The 18,544-nt window shown below is 39.7% G+C and overlaps 1 protein-coding gene across 1 annotated transcript in view; it reads right to left on the bottom strand.

The window, feature by feature from the left end:
• Positions 1 to 12,670, bottom strand: part of LMNTD1 (lamin tail domain containing 1) — a gene marked incomplete at both ends in the record, with an annotated part of 62,743 nt that extends 50,073 nt beyond the window's left edge. Inside the window, 5 exons of the mRNA XM_084878279.1 lie at positions 4,973 to 5,092; positions 6,371 to 6,551; positions 10,277 to 10,469; positions 11,992 to 12,052; positions 12,515 to 12,670. Coding sequence (XP_084734405.1) covers positions 4,973 to 5,092; positions 6,371 to 6,551; positions 10,277 to 10,469; positions 11,992 to 12,052; positions 12,515 to 12,670 — 711 coding nt within the window. The remainder of the gene's footprint in view (positions 1 to 4,972; positions 5,093 to 6,370; positions 6,552 to 10,276; positions 10,470 to 11,991; positions 12,053 to 12,514) is intronic.
• Positions 12,671 to 18,544: the final 5,874 nt, after the last annotated feature.

Raw genomic sequence — 18,544 nt, 5'->3', positions numbered from 1 at the left:
TAGAGGCCATCAGGCAGGCAGGCAGTTGAGCAGTTAGGAGTCAGCAGTCCCAGATTGGGAGAGGGATATCCAACTGCCGATATAGGCCCGAGGGATTGGGCCTAAATCAGCAGTCGGACATCTCCCGATGGGTCTCAGATTAAAGAGGGTGCAGGCCAGGCTGAGGGACACCCCTCCCTGATTCACAAATTTCATGTACAGGTTACTAGTCAATATATATATAAAAATCTAAGCGACTTGTTGACTGGTTGCTATGATGTGCACTGACCACCAGGGAGCAGACGCTCAATGCAGGAGCTGCCTCTGGTGATCAGTGTGCTCCCACAGCCAACCTCTCACCACCATCCAACCTTCTGCAGTCCCTCCCTTTGGCCAGTCAGCCCCAATAATTGTCGCTGATCAGGACTGGGTGAGACAGCCCCAATTGGCCCTAATCGCTGGCCAGGCCAAGGGACTCCACCCATGCACAAATTCTTTCACTGGACCTCTAGTAATGTTAGTAAGTTAAATTGCTAACTATTTAAGACTATAATTTAAGATGGGAAAATGGGCAGTAGGACCAGAGCCAGAGACAAGAAGAGGATACCACATTCTCCAGGCTAGATACTGAGACTATTAAGGGGACCCATGACCACGAAAGCTGGAGTTTGTTTTGGTTTCTTGAATATGTGGAATGCATACAACATATATGTGCAATTTTTTTTCCCAGGAAAATCATGTGTAGGGACTTACAATTATGTCTGTATTCAACATGAGAAAGTTAAACACTGAAATGTGCCCAAATAGCCTACTTGTTCTTTTAATCTGTTTTTAGTTTATTAAATTAGAAGTTTTGGCTTATGCTGCTAAAGTCTTTTTTGCTGCTAGGGGTTCAGGAATCTGGAGAAGAGGCTGCATATAAATGAATAAACTTGATAAAAAAAAATATAAATTTGGGACGTATGGGGAGCCAAGGGAGTCTCCACTTTCTAGTGAAGTGGGTTCTCCAAATGTCTGCACCCATGGCTTTTTATTTGCTGGGAAATGCGTTGGCCCTTTAAGAATGCAAACAGGTAAAGTTTGATAAACAGGAAAAGATGATCAGGTTAGGGGAAATGCCTACAGCTGTTGCAGATCTTCAGCCCTGCTGAAGCCCCAAGGTCCATCAGCCTTCTGATGAACTTCTTGCATAATTATGACCTGCTAGAATTTGCCACCAGCAATGCTGATACAATTGAAAAATCGATTTGATTGATTGGATTGCACTGATTGGACTGGCAAATTAACTAGACATAAAGGCAATGTCTGGCAAGTTCAGGTCGGTTAAGCCAGTGGCAGAGAAAGAGAAAGATAAAATCTTTTCTAAAAAGTTCAATTTCATGGACCACAATAGGAAAACTTCACTTTTGTTTCAGGTAATCAATTAGGGATTCTCCTCTGTCAGCAGCTCACAGAAATTTTTGTTGAAAATACATTATGATTTTGTTTTAGTGCTCTCCCTCAATTAGACTGTAAGATTTTCTTAGACAAGAGCAATATTTTATTTCTTTCTATACTATAGGGACTTAAAAATATTTGATGGCAATGATCCTATATAATAAAGAGCTAATATGCTAATTAGACCAAACAGCAGAATGACTGTCCAGTTGACCTTCGAGATGAAGCCAGGGTGGTGAGGGCTGAGGCAGCTGTGGCTGCGAGGGCCGAGCCCCTTGCACACATTTCATGCATTGGGCCTCTATTAATGTGATAAAATGAAATAATTACATTGCTGGAATGTTGGCATATGAACTTTGTAGGCTATTTTTAGTGCAATAGAAAAATTATTGGAGTTGGAATGTCTGGTTTTATTTTAGCTCTGCCATTTTACCAATCGTGTGACCTTGAGCAAGCCATTTAATTTTCCAAGCCCCATTTTCCTCCTCTGTAAATACTTAGAGTGAGAATCAAACAGGATAATGCACAAATATACACCCTTTCAGCGAGCTTCTACAACATAGCAGCAGTCTGTCCCTTAACTGAATCTCTAATGCAAAACAATGTACTAGGAAGATTCCAGCACTGCATAAATATAAAATACCTATTATTATTATTATTTTTTTAGAGAGGGAGAGATAGAAACATCAATAATGAGAATCATTGATTGATTGCCTCCTGCATGCCTCCCTCTGGAGATCAAATCTGCAACCTAGGCATGTTCCCTGAAAGGAATTAAACCATGACCTCCTGGTTCATAGGTCAGCACTCCATAGAGCCAGGCCAGCTGAGCCCTATTAAATTTTTTTTACATATAATACAAATCCTGTAGAATGACAATGTAACTGGTGAAAAAAATACCTAGCTCTGTTTAAAAATCAATAGATCCACAGAATCTTAGTAATTATATTGCAAGTCCTTATCCTATATAATAAAGAAGTAATATGTAAATTGACCCTCACTCTGTTATGCTGTCACAAGATGGCTGTGCCCATAGCGGAGGCGGGGTTTCTGTAATGAGTCATAATGAGTGATCAGCAGGGACCTGAGGCTGCATGGCACTGGGCTGGGGTGGGGAACCTAGGCTTCACCCCTTGCCTGGTGGGGGCTTCAAGGGGGACCTCAGGCTGTGCCCCCACCCCAGTGTTAGGCTGGGGGACCTCAGGCCACACCCCTTGCCCCAGCGCTGGGCTGGGGGACCTGAGGCTATGCCCCCCGCCCAGCGGGGCTTGACAGGGGACCTCAGGCTGCAACTCTCGCCCAATGGGGTTTGATAGGGATGGGACTGCCTGGGTCTGGATCTCACACAATGGGGGTGGGGCACGATTTCGAGATGCATGCAGGTGGGTGGGACTTGACTCTGGGTCCTGCACTGTGCCCCAGACTCTGACAGGAGGAAGATTTTCATATACATTTTACTAATTTTCTTTCATCTCTGACATTTCTATTATAGAAATGTAGGAATGAGAAAGGGTGAATAGCAATATTAAAATATTTTCTCGCTGAAACCGGTTTAGCTCAGTGGATAGAGTGTCGGCCTGGGGACTGAAGGGTCCTGGGTTCGATTCCAGTCAAGGGCATGTACCTTGGTTGTGGGCACATTCCCAGTAGGGGGTGTGCAAGAGGCAGCTGTTCGATGTTCCTCTCTCATCGATGTTTCTAACTCTCTATCCCTCTCCCTTCCTCTCTGCAAAAAATCAATAAAATATATAAAAAAATATTTTCTCTAATTAATTCCCTTTTAATGTGCATGAATTTTGTGCACCGGGCCACTATTATTATATATTAGAAAACAGAATAAAGATTACACAGTTAACTCATGGTAGAACAGAACTAAATCTACCTTTATATTACAGCACATGATTTGTTAGTTGAATATTAACCAGTAGAGGTCTGGTGCATGAAATTCATGCATGGGTAGTGTCCCTCAGCCTGGCTGGCAGACAGGACCGATCTGTAGGGCAACCAGCAAAGTGATCAGGAGGCTCCCACTGGCACCCCCCTTGGCTGGCTTGGGGCCTGCAGGCTGGGGGCAGCTTCTGCATTGAGCATCTGTCCCCTGGTGGTCAGTGCACATCATAGTGACCAGTCATTCTACTGGTTGTCCTGCCATTCAGTTGGTTTGCATATTAGGCTTTTATTATGTAGAATGGACATATTAGTGATGTCTGTCATACTTGAGGTTTATTTTTTTAATGACTCATGATCAGTAATATAACTTTTTGCTCAAGTCCAGAAATAGTACCTATTCTAATTTGTATGGTTGGCTATTGCTTTAGGCAAAAGATTGGAGGCTCTGTAACTTTTTTGTAACAACTTTTAAACAACATATTGTATGGATTAGTAGTTGTATGACATAGTGAGTTAGACTGGGTCTAAGAAAAAAGGCAGGTATTTTTTTTTAAATCTAAAGAATCCTACATAATATTGTAAAAGCCTAATATGCTACCTTGTTTCCCCGAAAATAAGACAGTGTCTTATGTTAATTTTTCTCCCAAAGTTGTGCTAGGTCTTATTTTCAGGGGATGTCTTATCTTTCCATGCACTAGGTCTTATTTTCGGAGGATGTCTTATTTTCGGGGAAACACAGTGTCTGCTCAACCACTCACATGATGTGCACTGACCACCAGGGGGCAGACTCTCTGACCAGTAGGTTAGCTTGCTGTTGGGGTCCACCCAATCAGGACTGAGCTAGAAGGACCAGACATGCCTTGGAGCTTTCCCCGAGTGGCCAACCTCCCACGTCCCTCCCCAGCCCTGATCGTGCACTGGTTGGGTCCCTTAGACTGGCCTGCACTCTCTTGCTATTTGGGACTTCTCAGGTGATGTTGGAGAGCAGGCCAGGCTGAGGGACCCCACTGGTGCATGAATTTATGCATCTAGCCTCTACTAGTTTTATAAAAGAAGTAATTTTTTTTTTTAAAATAAGATACCTTACTTTACTATTAGTCTTTGGGTATATACTTATGCTAATATTATACCAAGAAAAAAGGTAGTATGAAAATATAAAATTGTCAAATATTCAGTTAGTTACTAAGCTATTACTAATACACATAATTTTATAGTGACTATAGTATAGTCAGACAAAAAGATTGTAGTTTGTTTCATTAGAATGCTAATTCTTGAGAGCAGATGTCCTGTGGTATTACAACCCTTAGAATTGAAAAGAATCTCAAAAATCATTTTAAAAATCCACAAATGGATAGAGAGGGCCTGTACAGAGTTTCTTCCTTTCTTATTGTACTCTTCATGCTAAATAAATAAAATATATCCTTAACTCTGAAATCTGAAGTAGCTTCAAATTTGGGATATCAAAATTCTTTTTGCCAAGGATAAGCAGCTCTTTGGCACATTAGCTCCTAGGAGAGGGTGCTATTGATTTGCTGATTTCTTATGACAGTCAGTGATGGTTCTATCCAAGATTTAGGGATGGAAAAATAATTGAGTGAGCTAAGGAGACAAGGAGAACATAAGGAGGCTATCCATTTAAGAAGCATTGTTAATAACAGATACTGACATCACCATTAGGTTTGCACAGAATGGTTGTAGAATTTGGGCTGGTTTTAAACTTCTCTTTTTCCTTCCAAAGAAAATCTGATGGTGGTTGATGCTTTCCTTCAGATGCTGCTGTCCAGACCTGTAAGAAAATAATTGTTAATTTAAAATGTCATTGGAGTTCAACAGTTTTGTAAATGTTAGAGAGGGATTGCTATGCTACCTTTCTCAACATGATGAGATCTTAAAATGTAATGAGTACCCTAGCTAATAAAAGAGTAATATGCAAATTGATCATCACTCCAACACACAAGATGCTGCCCCCATATGGTCAAATATGGCTGCCCCATGTGGACACAAAATGGCTGCCACAAGATGGCCAGCAGGGGAGGGCAGTTTGGAGGGACCAAGCCTGCAAGGGAGGGAATTTGGGCGGATCAAGCCTACAGGGGAGGGCAGTTAAGGTTTACCAAGCTGGCAGAGGAGGGAAGTTGGATGTGATCAGGCCTGCAGGGGAGGGCAGTTAGGGGCAAACAGGCTGGCAGGGGAGCAGTTAGGCATCAATCAGGCTGGCAGGGGAGTGGTTCAGGGGTGATCAGGCTGGCAGTTGAGAGCCAGCAGTCCTGGATTGTTAGAAGGATGTCCGATAGAATCGGGCCTCAATGGGCAGTCGGACATCCCTCGAGGGGTCCCAGATTGGAAAGGATGCAGGCTGGGCTGAGGGACACACTCCCCTCGTGCACGAATTTTGTGCACTGGGCCTCTAGTATAATAAATATACAGTGCCAAGCAGTGGAACACTGTATGTGGTTTAAAGGAAAGCACAAGAAAGAGGAAAAACCCTCCAGTATCAACTAGCTATCTGTTCTCTAGACCAGTAGTCAGCAAACTCATTAGTCAACAGAGCCAAATATCAATAGTACAACGATTGAAATTTTTTTTTTTTTGAGAGCCAAATTTTTTTAACTTAAACTTCTTCTAATGCCACTTCTTCAAAACAGACTTGCCTAGGCCATGGTATTTTGTGGAAGAGCCACACTCAAGGGGCCAAAGAGCCACATGTGGCTCATGAGCTGCAGTTTGCCAACCAAGGCTCTAGGCAGACACTATCTTAACTTTTCTTTTAAGGATTATGTTTGCTTGATTTTTATAAACTTAGGGATTTCATTTTAATTGTTAAGTCATAAAAGCATGAGGTATTCTACAACAAACTGAAGAAAGCTATGGAAGTTTAACTATGGGTATTAACTTACCCACAGAGATGGACAACATGGCTCAATTAGCCACCACCAACAAAACACCCCATTTTATGTAGAGAGTGAGTGATGAAGAAACCAGGTGTGCTGAGCTGCAATCTGACCTGGGTAAGTGAGATTCTCCTGTACAATTTTAGTTTGTAGTATTGATATCTTATACTCACTGTTACCGTGGAATTGGCCTGCAATGTGATATTGGGAGGAAAATGGTACAGAGAATCTGGTTTTCCATTGATATTTTGCTGGAGAATGTGATTTCCAATCTCCAGTTCTTGGTTAGGGGAAGAGTTAACGAGCTTCACAAATAAATCATTCACTTCAATTATTTTAATGTCTCCAAAAGCACTGGAAAAAAATAAAGATTATAAGGTGCCTTCAGATAAACATGTCATCAGTAGTTCACTTGAAGGGCTGAATAATAAACATGCTTTGGAAGTTATTCCTAAACTGTCTACTCTACTGGACACATTCTATGTGAAGATAATGTATTTTCATAGCAAATACCTTGATCTCTTAGTTCTGTTTATCTGTACAATAAAATCATCTCTTTCCCATAAAATAAAGAAAACTTAAAAGGTGCTTTAGGTGTCGAGGGATAAGTGCCACAGGATGGTGCAATTATCATTAGTTAAATCCTACTATTCTCAAAACCACCGAGAGATGAAACTGAAATAGGTAAAGAGGAAAGTTAAATATTTTAGTTTACTTCTGATAAAGTTACTGTGAAGATGACTAGTAACTGTACTCTTAAAAGAATTTAGCAAACAAAATATTATACAGAGATAAGATGATATTTTTTTTCCTACTAACGTGTTAAGGGCTTAATATGTACCAGGGATCAGGCTAAACATTGATATATTAGCATTTTTTAGAGTGTAGGTCACAATCCCTTTGGTGGATTAGAGACATCATTTAAAAAGTGAAATATACAGCTGAAACCGGTTTGGCTCAGTGCATAGAGCTCGGCCTGCAGACTCAAAGGTCCCAGGTTCGATTCTGGTCAAGGGCATGTACCTTGGTTGCGGGCACATCTCCAGTAGGGGGTGTGCAAGAGGCAGCTGATCGATGATTCTCTCTCATTGATGTTTCTAACTCTCTATCCCTCTCTTTTCCTCTCTGTAAAAAAGTGCAATATACCTCTACCAATTATAATAACCAATATGTGCCAGGTGCTTTTAAAAGATTATGTCTATATCTACAATCTTTTTAATTATAGTTTGCATTCAATATTATGTTGTATTAGTTTCAGATGCACAGGATAGTGGTTAGACAATCATATACTTTACAAAGTAGTCCCCATAATATTTCTGGCATCCACCTGGCACCATGCATAGTGATTACAATATTATTGACTATATTCCTTATGCTGTGTTTCACATCCCCACGACTATTTTGTTAACTATCAATTTGTACTTCTAAATCCTTTTCCAGCCAACCTCTCCATCCCTCTCTCCTTTGGCAACCATCAACCTGATCTCTGTATCTATCAGTCAATGTTTCTACCTTATTTGCTTTGCTCTTTGATTATACATATAAGTGAATTAAGTGGTTTTTGTCCATTGTATATATGTACCACAACATTTTTATCTATTTGTTTATTGATGGCACTTGGGTTGCTTCCATATCTTGACTATTGTAAATAATGCTGCAATGATCATAGGGGTTGCATATGTTCTTTCAAAATTGTGTTTTGTGTTTCCTTGACTATATACCCAGAAATGGGATCACTAGGTCATGAGGCAGTTCCATTTTTAATTTTTTTTTGAGATAGCTTCACACTGCTTTCCACAGTGGCTGCACCAATATACATTCCCTCCAATAGTGCATAAGGGTTTACTCTTCTCCATAACCTCACAAACATTTGTTGCTTGTTGATTTACTAATGATAGCCATTCAGATAGTAAAAGTGATGTCTCATTGTGGTTTTAATTTGCATTTCTCTGATGATTAGTGACATTGAGCATCTTTTCATATGTCTGTTGGCCATATATGTCCTCTTTGAAGAAGTGTCTGTTCAAATCTTTTGCCATTTTTTGATTGGATTGTTTAAAAAAATTAAACAATGCAAAAAAAACCCTCAACAAATAAAATAGAAACACACTCATAAGAAAGGGTGATGGGAGCTGGGTGAATACGGGAAAGAGATTAAGCAAAGAAAAAACCCTCAAAGACACAGACAACAGTATCCTATATGATAAAAGGATAATATGCAAATCAACTGAATGGCTGAATGACCAGTCATTATGACATGCACTGACCACCAGGAGTGGGCAACTCTCAATGCAGGAGTTGCCCCCTGGTGGTTAGTGCACTCCCACAGGGGGAGTGCCACCCTGCCAGAAGCTGGGCTCATGGCTGGTGAGCACAGCGGTGATGGCGGAGCCTCTCTTGCCTCCACAGCAGTGCTACCTTGGGGGGTGTCTGCCTGCTGATTTAGGCCCTCTCCCTGTGGAGTCCCAGACTGTGAGGGGGCACAGGCTGGGATGAGGAAGCCCCCTCCCCCTCAGTGCACGAGGCCTCTAGTGGTGATTATGAGAGGGGAAAGGGGGTGGGAGAAGTAAATAAATAGTGATGAAAGGAGGCTTGGCTTGGCTTGGTAAACACAATATGCAGATATTGAATTATAGAACTATACAGTATACCTGAAACCTATCTTATCTAATAAAAGAATAATATGTAAATTGACCATATCTCTGCCACGCACACCAGCCACACACACCAGCCAATCAGAGTGAGTAGGCAAATTAACCCCAACCAAGATGGCTGTGGCCACAGAGAGCAGGAAGTAGGCTTGTGTTCTCTGGCAACGGAAGAGGCCAAGCTTTCCACCTGCCCTAGCCAGCCTAAGCCTCCACTCAAAACTACAAAGTTTCAATTATAGAAGGTAAAGAAATCCAAACAGAAATGGTGGCAGCCACAGAGCGAATAGGAGGCTTGGCTTTGCTCAAGGCTACAAAGTTTCAATTGTAGAAGGTAAATAAATTCCAGATACCAGGGCCTCTGCTTGGGTCATCAGGGGGCGTGGCCAGCCTGCAAACCACCACAGACCCCTCGCCCAGGCTGCCCCATGCCCCAAGGGAACCCCCACCCTGATCTGGGACACCCTTTAGGGCAAACCAGCTGGCCCCCACCCATGCACCAGGACTCTATCCTATCTAATAAAAGAGTAATATGCTTATTGACCATCATTCCAACACACAAGATCAAGATAGCTGCCCCCATGTGGTCAAAGATCCTGCCCTCATGTGGACACAAGATGGCCATCACAAGATGGTCAGCAGGGGAGGGCAGTTGGGAGGGACCAGGCCTGCAAGGAAGGGCAGTTAGGGGCAATCAGGCATGCACAGGAGGGCAGTTAGGGGGCGATCAGGCTGGCAGGGTGGAGCATATAGGGAGTGATCAGGCCAGCAGTGGGGAGCAGTTAGGGGTGATCAGGCAGGCAGGCAGGCAAGCGGTTAAAAGTTAGCGGTCCCAGATTCTTAGAGGAATGTCCCACTGCCGGTTTACATCCCCTGAGGTGTCCTGGATTGCGAGAGGGTACAAGCTGAGATGAGGGACACCTCCCAATGCACAAATTGGCATGATGACAAAGTGGACAGAAGAATATGTCCTGGATTTAGACAGACTTGCAATTGTATTTCCAATCTGTCACTTACTAATATAATCTAGTATAATTATATTAACCAATGTCGCCCCAATAAATTAATTTAAAAAGTCTATATTTCTCTTTCTGTATTGAACTCAAGAACCTAGTATAAGAATAAAAAGCTACTAAGTCCACCTGAATAACTTGCCAATAATAAAGTTCTTGAATAATTGAATTGACTTTATTTGTAGGGATTATGCATTGCTGTTTCCTCTAGCATCTTTGAAGAATCAGCATTCATTATTCAGCTTCTGAAAAAGTCATATTAATTTCTTTTAATTGCTTATAACACGAAACAGTTATATTTTATCTAATTTCTTAGATGGAATCTTGGGACAGCACAGCAGATTAAAACTTTGCTTCCTACTGACTTACTGCTCCTATCCCAATAGGAGATATAAAATAATTAAAATACAATATGTACCTGGATCTAGATGGGCCCACTTCTTCAAGAATCATAGAAAAGTGCTTCCAAGTTTTCCTGGTAGCGAATGAGTGTATAATAAGTTTCTTTGATGCGGCAAACAAAGATAGAAAATAATCCTCCCCCTGCCCCATCACAGGTGGCTCAGAAGTAGTAACCAACAGTGTCTTCTTCTTAGGAGTTGTGACTTTTTCTAAACAAATCAAAGAGGGAAGCAACAAAGAGGGAAGTAAATAACAGGATATTAAAAGAACCCATAGCCATTATCTTTATTCTTTGCTTCTACAAAACTATGTTCTTTATACGTTTTACTACCACTCACTGTCAAACCAAATGAAGATAATTGAACACTTTAAACCAAAGGCTACACAATAACCAGTAAGAGACTGTTTTTAGTGATACTCAATGCCTAGAGATTGTTTTAAACTATCAATTATATCATCAACATGATGACTATTTCACAGATTAGTTACTTGTACTAGGAGCATCCTACATTTTTGAGTAGGTAAAACATCTGAGTATCTCAAATTTGGATAAGTCATATGTAAGCACATCTTTATTCTATTTTATATTAGCTATTCTCTCCACATTCATACCTATACATTACAGCTTCAAATGAGTCCTTTCCTACCAATGGCTAGTATTTTTGCCAGATAAAGATGTCAGTTTCCTTTCATCAACTAAAATACTTTATTGGACAGATAAAATAATGCTTAACCAGATTCTAGTCTCCTCTTGGAAATAAACTCCTTTAAAATCCTCATGCTAAGATTCAAATGCAAAATACGTTTCATAATTTTGCATAGAAAGAACCAGGCAGAGTAAATCCAATAATGTAAGTTCAAAGAGAAAGTAACAGTACAGAGAGGCGTGATGACAAAGAGGACAGAGAAATATGTCCTGGATTTAGACAGACTTGCAATTGTATTCCTGATCTGTCACTTACTAAGCCAACTGAGTTAAACTTTCCAATTCTCGGTTTTCATGAACATAAAAATACTACTACCTTGTAAAGGTGAAGTGAGAATTGAAAGTAATGTGGATAAGTGTCTAGGACTATCTGGTATTTAGCAGGTACCCAATAAATGATAATTATTATTGTGACCCTGAGTCCAAAATTATCAACAAATTCACACAATTTAGAGTTTGATTTATATTTGTGTATCTTTCACAAAAACCAAGTGAGGTGAAAGCTGGAAAGGGTTAAACTCATAGTTTCTAAAGAGGATTCCTCAAAGTATTTTGTTCAGAAGAAATATTTGGAATTCAATTTGTTTATTCTCAGTCAAGTATTTACTTAATTTTTTAAAATTCCTTTGGGAATAGAGAATAGATAGCAGCCCTTTGAATAGCTCATCCTGATGGGGTGGAGGGTGGGGGACCTTTGCATTCTAAAAGGAAAGAAGATCCATTAATTTTTAGTCCCAGATGTTATTTCATCTGGGGAAACAGATGGAAATGAACCAAACGCAGCAAGTGGCAGCAAACTCAGACTTCCACCAACAGCAGCAGAACCTACAGTAACTGAAGGAGAAGCCTACATCCTAGCTCCTTGTTCATCTTGCAAGGGGAAGCCACTATATTTTTTGTTTGTTTGTTTCTTTTCCCCACTAATCGTGGGAGCGTGCCCAGTTTGGCCCAAATACAGGACATCCGCCATGATGATACAGTGCTAAAGGATAGAAAATCCTCCCTCCCTAGATCTAAATCTGTACTTTCACTTTTAAGCATATGGATCTGGTTATTGCTGAAGGTCAGTGTGAACTTAGGAGGCTTCTTTGGAAAAAAAAAACAAAAAACGTAGCTTAGGTGTGCAAACAATGAAGCACAGGGACTACGACAATAATGGCAGTAGGTCAAAACCCTAGATGCCTGTGTGTCGAAGGCGTAGGCAAATACCACAAACAGAACGAAACACAGAGAAGCAGCAGCCAGGCTGTAAATGTGCACAGAATGGTGGAGGGAAATAGAGGCATCAGGGTGATGGGTGCTGTGTTTCCAGTTTTAAAACTTGTTAATAAGTGAGTAGTGGAACTCGATCCAGCCCATTCAATGAGAAGGTGCTTAGAGATATGTTCAGGTTCACAACTAATTTTTATTGAGTACCTACTATGTGCTAGGGCATTTTCATAAATCCTTCACATCTCCTTTAATCATCCTTTGGATAGCTTTGTGAAGTTGACAGTTTAATCCCCATTTTTGCTGTTGTGGAAAATGGGACTCAGAGATGCTAAATACCTCATGTTTCACACCAAAGGGAGCAGAGGAATAGTTTGGACCTTGGTCTTCTGTTCCTAAGGACAGCAGTCCTTCTAGTAAACTGTAATATACCCTCAAAGCTTCCTGTACGTGGTGAGGAACAAACACCTGCAGCCTGGATACTGCTGAGTGCATTGTTGGCACCTGTTACAATTTTACTTCTTCCTACAGTAGTCCTGTTTTATTTTCCTCTCCTCCAAATTCTTTATTGTTTTTTTCCTTTTCTCTCCACCATTTTACCTACTTTATTTTTCTTCTTTCTCTTATCTATCTGTCTTTTCCTTACCAAAGTCCTAAATCTCCTAAGGGCACAAAGTACCCAAGACATTACTTAATCTTCTGGTAGCATTAAGAGGAAGGGCAGACCATGTTATGCATTAGAACTTAATTATCTAGCAAGTCTAAAAGATGTAAAGCAGTCAACCTATGAATCATTATGCTAACTCAAGGTATTTTAATTTTTTTTCTTTACTAAGGTATTACATATGTGTCCTCATCACCCCATTGCCCCTCTCACCCCCCTACTCATAATCTCAACACCCCCTCCCCTGTATCTGTGTTCATTGGTTAGGCTTTTATGCATGCATACAAGTCCTTTGGTTGATCTCTCCCCCTTACTCCCACCCTCCCATACCTTCCCTCTGAGGTTTGACAGTCTGATTAATGCTTCTCTGTCTCTGAATCTGTTTTTTGTTCATCATTTTATGTTGTTCATTATATTCCATAAATGAGTGAAATCATGTGATATTTATCTTTCTCTGACTGGCCTATTTCACTTAGCATAATGCTCTACAGTTCCATCCATGCTGTTGCAAATGATAAGAATTCCTTCTTTTTCACCACAGTGTAGTATTCCATTGTGTAGATGTACCAAAGTTTTTTAATCCACTCATCTGCATATGGGCACTTAGGCTGTTTCCAAAACTTAGCTTTGGTAAATTGTGCCACTATGAACATAAAGGTGCATATATCCTTTCTGACTGGTGTTTCTAGTTTCTTGGGATATAGTCCTAGAAGTGGGATCACTAGGTCAAATGAGAGTTCCATTTTTAGTTTTTTAAGGAAACGCCAAACTGGTTTCCACAGTGTCTGCACAAGTCTGCATTCCCAGCAGCAGTGCACAGGGTTCCTTTTCCTTTGCATCCTGACCAGCACTTGTCATTTGTTGATGTGTTGATGATAACCATTCTGACAGGTGTGAGATGGTACCTCATTGCCAGTTTGATTTGCATCTCTCGGATTATTAGTGACTTTGAGGATGTTTTCAAATGTCTCTTGGCCTTCCTTCTGTCTTGTTTTGAAAAGTATTTATTTAGGTCCTTTGCCCATTTTTGATTGAGTTTTTATCTTCATTTTCTTAAATTGTATGAGTTCCCTGTAAATGTTGGAGATTAAGCCCTTTTTTGTGATAACATTGGCAAATATGTTCTCCCATGCAGTGGCAAACATATTTTTTTGTTGATGGTTTATTTTGCTGTGCAAAAGCTTTTTATTTTTATGTAGTCCCATTTGTTTATTTTCTTTTTAGTTTCCATTGCCCAAGGAGCTGTATGGGTGAAGAAATTGTTTCAGCATATGTCTGAGATTTTTCTGCCTGTGGATTCCTCTAATATTTTTATGGTTTCCTGTCTTATGTTTAAGTCCTTTACCCACTTTGAGTTTATTTTTGTGTATGGTGTAAGTTGGTTAACTCAAGGTATTTTAATCATTGGGATGATATACTTGGCCACATATATTTATGGAACCAAAATATGATTCCAGTATTAGGATCAATAATACTGGAATCATAACAGTGAGCAGTTATATGACATTAAGAAATTAGCATTGTTGCACACAGATTAAAAATATCATTCTGGTTTCTAGACACATAGAAAATTTATTGAACTATATAATTTAAAAATAGTCTAAAAATAATCAGTAAAGGCTTTGCTTACCCAAGTTGATATCTGAGTGTTCCGCTGTAATTGATTTAGAAGACTTTGATCCCCTTGCTGATAGAGCTATTCCAGTAATCTCAAAGTTAGACAGATAGCAACCGAGAGGTATTTCACTGGTGGATGACAGTGACAACGGCAGTGCTGTGCTATATGAATTTTCAGTACTTGGAAAACGTACTAAAGATCGGTGTGTCCTTGAGAGGGTGCCATTGGTATTTTCTCTTCTATGGACAAAAAATTAGTATAATAAACAAAGAAAGTTAACATGAATAGACAATGAGCACAAGAAGCATAAACTATCATTATTACCCAGAGTTTTGATTTTCAAAGGCATTATGCATTTAATGTAAGCACAAGAACATCTTATAGCTCTAGTTTTAAGAATCTAAATAGAACACTTTAGTGTCAAGTTAAGAAATTTTCTCTATTTTTTAAATTTAAGAATCAATAAATTCCCACTATAGATGGTTTTGAAAAAGTATAAAAGTAGAAAGAAAATAAAAATCATCCACGAATTGTAGGCTTTTTAATGCATATTTTTACATGTATTTGAGACTCTATAAACCATTTGTATGCCACATTTATCACTTATTCTATCCTAGTCCCCCTTTCTACTAACATAAAAATATTATAATTCTTGTTTAATATATTGTTTACTATATATTTTTCCTTTGACTTCTGCTGTTGAATTAATTTTCCTATATTAAGATTCTATAGTTAATGTTTGCTTTCAAATACTCTATGAAAACTAATAACTGTAAATACAGCACGTGTGTGTGTGTGTGTGTGTGTGTGTGTGAGACAAGAATAGCAGAAAAAGAAAGACTTAATTTCCAGGTACTATTTTGATAAGCAAACATTACTATGAACAAAACTTTTCCTTTCTTTCTTTTTCATAAATATAAAAGCATTTTTTAACTAACACAAACATTTTTTAAACTACAATTATTTTACAAGTACTAGTAAAATAATATCCTCCTGGCATGGCTCATGAAAAGGTTTATGACAACCCCATTTTATGTGCCACATTGAGACTCTCCTCAATAAACTAAAAGCTGTGTGTGTGTGTGTGTGTGTGTGTGTGTGTGTGTGTGTGTTTAATGCTTGAGTTTTGAACAAAGTTCTGGGGTCCAAACCTTTTAGCTCTCTGAAACATTGGGTAAATGAGCGGTCAACTTTTAGTCCCCTATTTTCTGGGTCATACATCCACTATAATTTAGAAACTAAATGTTTTACCTCCATGGATTGTCTCTATTTTGATTTCTTTGTTTTCCAGAGTTTCTATAAAGTTATTTTAGCCAGTTTTCTGTTGCCATCTTTTTGTTTATTTGTCTGTTTTTTATTGGTTGTTTTTTTTTGTTTTTTTTTTTTCCTAAATGTTTCCAAAAGGGTACAAGGGCCTGGAGCTTCCTAAGCTGCCATCTTGCTGAAGTCAGTCTCAATATCTCTGTTTACCAGAGGTATGCACAATCCTTTTGTTTTATAATTTGTACGCTCCTTCATCTGAAAGACTAATCTGGAGAGTATTTACTCAAAACCAGACTTCTCTAACTCTGTACCTCTCTGTACTTCTCAGCAGGTACAGGCATCTCAGGCAAATTATTATTATTATTTTTTAAATTGAATGCATTGGCTTTGAAAGTTGCATTATTCCTGGCCCAGTACTTACTGAGTTTGAGCAATGCCATTTTGCTGACCACCCGAGCACTCATCTTTATCTGAAAAGCTCAAACCCATGAAGATATACTCAAGCTTGACTGTGAGATGGAGACTATAGAGATCAGTTGTCAAATTACAAACATCCCATCTCAGTTCGACCTGAAAGAGGCTCTTACGACGTGACTTCTCCCCGGCCCTGGCTAGAATAAGCAGAAAAAGTACTTTTCTCTTTCCAAGTTCCTCACATCTGGGTTTCATTACAGACAAGCTGGCTATATCTTTCAGCATGTTCATCTTATAAGCTCTGAATTTACTTTTCTCCAGTAGAACAACAGTGCTCCCACATAAATTTAATTCCACAAAAGATTCCCAATAAGCTTTGGCAAAGGTTGCAATCAAAGAAATCGCCTAGGACACTGGTCGGCAAACTCTGGCTCGCGAGCCACAAGCAGCTCTTTGGCCCCTTGAGTGTGACTCTTTCACAAAACACCATGGCCTGGGAGAGTCTATTTTGAAGAAGTGGCGTTAGAAGAAGTTTAAGTTTAAAAAATTTGGCTCTCAAAAGAAATTTCAATTGTTGTACTGTTGATATTTGGCTCTGTTGACTAATAAGTTTCTGACCACTGTCTATCGATAGTACCACAGGGTGTTCTTCTTTTTCAATTTGAATAAGAAACTTCTACTGGCTGCATTCTTTTGGAAGAGCTGAAATATTTTAGGCAGAGACGTGCGTGATGCAGCCTATTGTCTGAAAACCTTGCACTCTCAGACCGAGCAGACTTCTTAGAAGAGAGGAGGTTTATCCTAGTGCAGTAGTTGGCAAACCTTGACTCGCGAGCCACATGTGGCTCTTGGCCCCTTGAGTGTGGCTCTTCCACAAAATACCATGGCCTTGGCAAGTCTATTTTGAAGGAGTGGTGTTAGAAGTTTAAGTTTAAAAAAATTGTCTCTCAAAAGAAATCTCAATTGTTGTATTGTTGATATTTGGCTTTGTTGACGAATGAGTTTGCCGACCACTGTCCTAGTGCTTAGTTAGCTTCCTCTACTGCTTTGCAAATGAAATTTTCCAACCCCTTTCTTGGTATTTTGCTCCTTCTGTAACCAATTAGCACTAAACCAGAGGCAGTTACAAAAGTTCAATGCCAGCATTTCAGTGTAATTTTGGGAGATGTTGCACTAGTAATACTGACAACAGCCATGTGCAATTCAGCTGAGAAATGATTTAAACTGTTTATTTTAATATCTAGATAAAATATTTTATAAATGAATTTGAACCAAGCAATAAACACAAGACATCTAGGTCCAAAGTAACATTGGCTTTAAATTGTGTATATTCAATACAATGGGTCTTTTTTTTTTTTTTTTTTTTTTTTTAGAAAACATTGGAAAATCAATGCTAATGCTTCAGTTGATAGAATGATTTACATTAGTGGTCGCAATAGGGAATTGTAATTTTTATTTTATATCCTCACAGGCATTTCCTAAATCAAACATTCTTTGGTAATTCTTTGTCCCTGGATCAGTAAAGCGATCCTAAGGAAATTATCTGCCAATTGTTTTAACATGTTAGATATGAGCTTTGGAACCTCAACCAGGTCAGCTATGATGGACATCTGTCCAGATATATTTTTATATTCCTCAAGGACTCAACCTTATAAAACAGTGGGTGGGAGGTAACTGCATGTTATAGTTAATCTTAGAAAACCTGTGGAACCAATTCCAGCCCTAACTACTTTATTAGATGTCTTGAAACAAGAAGCCAAGTACTCCCTCCCTCTCCTCCAACACTCATCCCCCTCCCTCCCCTCCTCTGTGCCATTCTTACGAGGTATCTCTCTCCATTTTATCTTCCTGATCAGGAACTTGACTCTGCAGGGCTGTCGATGTTTCTTGAGTGGCTCCTTATGTCTTTTATCTTGGCCAGAAGAAAAGTCTCTTTCCTTTCCTGGGAAAACAGATTACAACATTAGGCCAGGATTAGAGCTGAGGTTCACACCAGGTTTCCTATGTCAAGTGAGCTCACCTGTTAATCTAACTACCTTAAAGCACCTGCCAGGTTTGATGCTTTCTCTACCATGCTGATGCCAGGACCATGATTCTAATGGAAAGATGTAAGCCCTGACATAGCCAATACTGCTGTTGGCTAAGGCTAGTAGACAAAGCAAGGTGAAGGCGCGAAGCATTCACCGGAAGCAGGGCAGGGGGCAGGGCGGTAACCCAGCATAGCTATCTTTATGACCACAGTTCTTACATGGGGCCAACACTGCCTGTCAGAACACTGTGACATAATGTCTCCATAGTTCCAGAGTTCCAGTCTCTGAACAATGACTATGTTGATGCTGCATCTGCTTTGTAGCTTGCAGAGCTGAAATAAGGGAACTTGCTTTTAGGAGAGCCAGATTTCCCACCAGAC

The sequence above is a fragment of the Pipistrellus hanaki genome, assembly GCF_964339955.1.
Source record: "Pipistrellus hanaki genome assembly, chromosome: 3".
Lineage (NCBI taxonomy): Eukaryota > Metazoa > Chordata > Mammalia > Chiroptera > Vespertilionidae > Pipistrellus > Pipistrellus hanaki.
This window is presented reverse-complemented; position numbering and strand designations above follow the sequence as displayed.